Source organism: Centruroides sculpturatus, unplaced genomic scaffold (genome assembly GCF_000671375.1).
Source record: "Centruroides sculpturatus isolate CEXI.00-Female unplaced genomic scaffold, Cexi_2.0 scaffold1285, whole genome shotgun sequence".
Classification (NCBI taxonomy): domain Eukaryota; kingdom Metazoa; phylum Arthropoda; class Arachnida; order Scorpiones; family Buthidae; genus Centruroides; species Centruroides sculpturatus.
The window spans coordinates 178,780-183,296 of NW_019385572.1; the positions used below are offsets into that span (position 1 = coordinate 178,780).

Below are 4,517 nucleotides of genomic sequence, written 5' to 3' on the forward strand. Positions count from 1 at the left end.
TTAATAACTTTTATTGATTATTTAAAAATGCTAATACGGTGAAGCGTGAAAAATCCGGACTAATGGAACCGATCACATCCGGATTTTCAATTTGTCCAGGTTTTTAAATATATGTGTAAATTAGCATTTTAAGTGCTGTAAATTCCAAATACACTTTAATTGAATTTTACGTATTCTAAGTTTAAGTCAGTACNTTAAATTTTCATGGGCTCTACCCTCTTGTTCTTTTAATATTTATTGATAAAAATTGCAAAAATAAATTTGAAAAATTACAAAAGGAAAAATTCTTAACTAATTAAAATAATTAATATGACAAGATATAATTATACCATGTGATTTATTGATGATCTTATTGATACGCTTCGCGGAAGTAAAATGTGAAATATTGTGAAATTTTAAACATGTTTTGAAAGACTGAAATTACCAAGCAAATATTTTAAATCAATATTAAAAATTGTAAGCAAAATCTTGCGGGCATTTGTATTTTTATAAGCTAAATATTTATATTACAAACTACTCAATCGAATCGTTATATTTTCAATCTTCTTTCCTTATTGAATATAAAAATTATTTTAAAATTTGCTCAACTGTAAACATTGGTAAATCGTATTAGAATCATAAGGAATTTATATTTGCTAACATGATATTTAGCAGAATGCATTTGAGCCATTTTACCTTGATTCGATTCAAGTCGATCAACTAGTTCTGCCGCTTATTTAAATAAATTTCTTGTTTGAGCAACAAGAAGGTCAACATTTTCACAATTGACGTGCGCTTAAATGCATATCTATTAAGTATTTCATGGTAAATAACCTATGGATACGTGTACAGCTATTTATATTTATCATATTGAGGTTTTGCACGTAGTATTCTGAAAAAGCGTTGCATCATAAGAAAATCCAATGATTCACATCAGTTTTGGAAAGCATGGTTTAGTTAGAAGATTAAACAAAAAATCGAAAATAAAACGAAAATTATTACCATAAATATATTTTTACGCGTTTTCGAATACTTAACGATTATCTAATTTATTTATTTTTGTTTTAAATTTGAATACATATTTGAAATTTGAATTGTGACGTCACAAACCTGAAATTTATTTATGTAAATTATAATTTGTTACAGTATATTTTAACTGAGTTATTGAAAGTCGATAATTTTTAAAATGCGTAATTAATTAAGTTTTTCGAAAGTTATTCCTTTTAAATTATTCATTATGAATAATTTTCGAACGTTATTTGCGTATAATTTCAGTTGGACGAGCCACACCCCGAGCTAAAACGCATGCGCTTTCGCCTTCCGGTCTCAATATAGAACGTGTAAGCTTCCGATATCAAAATAGTTCGCTCGGCGGTTGAATCGTAATCCAAAAGTTGGTGATAAATTTCGATTATATACGATCGAATTTGATTATTCGTTAGATTTAAAGTAGTTGTGGATATATATTTCGGACGCTTTTTATTTACAGTAGGAAATCGTTTCGTTCGAAATCGTCGCCGGACTACTTTCGGTTGGGTTTCGCAAAGGATTTCGGGAAAGAAAGTGCCCATCTTCAGTTACTCTGCAGACGTTGGAGAGGATTAACTGGAAGAAGAACGAATACACGAAAAACAATATGGATACCGAAGAAGTAACGACGACAAGCACAGAAGTGGCAGAAAAGCCGGAACCAGTTAAAGCAAACGAAGTATGTAAGAGTTGTTGCCCTATGGCTTGGTTTAAAGCTGAACACATGCATCCTTCAGTGCGCGATATGATTTATTGGAGAGATATCCGCAAGTCTGGAGTTGTTTTCGGCGTTGGATTGATGTTATTACTCTCCTTCACCTATTGTTCTGTTATAAGTGTGGTGGCATACACTGCTTTAATGGTTCTTGGTGTCACTACCGGCTTTAGAATCTACAAAAATGTCCTGCAGGCAGTTCAGAAATCTGGTAATGGTCATCCCTTCAAAGAATATTTGGATATGGATATCACGCTTCCATCTAATCGGGTCCACGAGTATGTAGATGCTGTCATGGTACATTTTAATGCAAGTTTGCAAAGATTGCGTAGTCTATTCCTGGTAGAAGATCTGATAGATTCCTTGAAGTTGGGAATGTTGCTGTGGTGCATGACCTACATCGGTGCGTGGTTCAATGGAATGACCCTTGTTGTCTTGGCTTACGTTGCATTCTTTTCCTTACCTAAAGTGTACGAAACCTACAAGGTCCAAATTGACAAAAATATTGATATGGTGTGTGTCAGAGTGAAGGATATCATGGCAACTGTGAAAGCAAAAATCCCACAGGGAAAGAAAGAACAGTGAAATGTCTGTGTGCTCATTCTGCTTCGAAATTTGCTCTCCGAAATCCTAAATCCCCTATTCTACTCGTATTAAGGTTTCCACAGGTTGTTTTGGTAGTTAATACATACGTGTCATGAGTCCGGTTGTGTTACAGAACAATGTTCTCTTTTTTGTTTCCTGTCCTGTTACCGTAGGTCAAGTATCAAATATAAAAATTGGTTAATCAAGTTGTTGGGGATGTAATGTATTTTGCCAGAAAAATTCATCTGGATTGTTTAAAGCTGTTTACTGTTCCTTCTATCCTGTGGATCTGAATGTTTAGATGTCTTTCCAAATTGTACTGTAGAAAAATTGTCGCCACACTGTCTCGCTACTATTTTACTGTTTCCAGCTTGCATCGATTTTTGAAAACAATTGAGATTAAGACCACAATATAGTTGACATTTTCTTTCTGTAGAACACAAAGTGTAAAATTTGCACAACTGTTAAAAAGGAAAAGCTTAATAATTTACTCATGTTATGTGTTTGTAGAAATTCATTGAATTCATCTAGATTACATTGATTATATAATTGTTATTGAATTTCTGAAAATAAAATACAAAAAATTTAAAAATTCTAATAAAAGTTTTGTAATTTTTTTTTAAAAATGAAAAAATTCAAATACTCTACAGCATTTTTTAAATTTTTTTTTAAACACAGTTTTTAGATAAAGCCATTATTTAAAATATTTTCACTTCAATTTGTGCAAATATTACACAGTAACTTTATGCAATTCATCCATGCAGTTTAGTTTACATGGAGGAAAATATATTTCAGAATTGTGCTTTAACTGAATATGGTTTTTAATACAACTATGTTCAGAGCCAAATTTCTTATTTTAGAACTAAAAGAGAATAGTTCTTTAGCTTTTTTTTTTTATTAATATTTTTATAATATTGTATGAAAATAACTCAATGAATTTTTTTTCAACCTTAGAAATAGTTGGTGAATTACTAATTAAATTCTATTGTATTTTGGTTGTGTTGGAACAAAGCCAAAAAATGTAATTATTACAGTTCTGAAATATATATTTGAATTTAATACTGTCTTATATTTGCAATTATCAAAGTTACCAATATTGAATTTTTCTTAAACATCAAGAATTAACCAAAAGAACAGCTAAAATTTTTCACATTTTATTGCTTAATTTTTATACATTTGATATCCAATTTTATGTATAAGATTTCGTTGTATTGACTATATTGCTTGAATAAGATACGGAAGCTAAATTCTTTTTGGTGAATGGACTTATTAAAATTTCTTTCATCAGAAACAAATATTTTAGATATTGTGCCATTAGTTTATTATGATAATCTGAAATTTAAAATGTAGTAATTTCTTTTTATGTGATTTTATATCTAACTCTAAAAAAAATGAAGTCCCCTAGATTGTACTTTCATTCAATCTCAATGTAACTGGCACATACAAAAAGGTAATCTTGTTTATTTTTTTTATTAAACATGGATCATTTCCAAAATAGCTTACCTAGTTATACAGTTAAAACTATAGCAATAGTAATTTGAATCTTAAATGCTATATAGATTTATATCATCACTGAATAAGTATTTTTATGACAGATTTAACTTAAAATTTATTTAGACAATATTTTCAGGAAAATATTTAAATCTACAAACATTACCACTATAAATAGCAAGAAGGAAATTTTTATAACTGGTTTGATAAATTAATATATTCTTGGTAAATTGAATATTTTTGTTTTGTAACGTATTTAAAAAATGCATCCCCCAAGTAGTCAAAACTTTTAGTATGATGATGACATCCATAATTCAATAAATATTGATAAAATCAAGAGGGGGAACTAAGTATAAAAATAGCAATTCAAAATTTTTCAGATGGCTCAAACTATGAATCAGAATATAAAAATTCATATTATATTTATGCATCTGTTTATCAAGAAAACAGAAATTTTATTATAACTAAATATATGTATTACAAAATTTTGGATTATAGATTTTAATAGATTTTAATATATTTTTGAACAGTTGAAAAGAACATTATTTTCATCATGATAATTCCCACTTTAACTTTCAACTTCATGATAATTCCTACTAAAATATTACTTTGGAATTAAAAGTTTATTTAGTAGTTTGTATATTTTCTGTTTCTTCAATATTCAAATATTATTGGAATTGGTATTAACAAGCATTACAATTATAACTTGGATGCTAGA

General features: G+C 28.9%; 1 protein-coding gene across 1 annotated transcript; it reads left to right on the top strand.

Moving 5' to 3' along the window:
• Nucleotides 1–1,246: 1,246 nt before the first annotated feature.
• On the top strand, nucleotides 1,247–2,892 carry LOC111640225 (reticulon-1-A-like). The gene is made up of 2 exons (XM_023386226.1): nucleotides 1,247–1,372; nucleotides 1,469–2,892. The coding sequence occupies exon 2, from the start codon at nucleotides 1,616–1,618 to the stop codon at nucleotides 2,306–2,308; it is 693 nt and encodes a 230-aa protein (XP_023241994.1). The 5' UTR covers nucleotides 1,247–1,372; nucleotides 1,469–1,615; the 3' UTR covers nucleotides 2,309–2,892.
• Nucleotides 2,893–4,517: the final 1,625 nt, after the last annotated feature.

Coding starts and splice junctions, on each gene's coding strand:
- LOC111640225 (XM_023386226.1), top strand. CDS start 1,616: ATGGATACCGAAGAAGTAACGACGACAAGCACAGAAGTGGCAGAAAAG.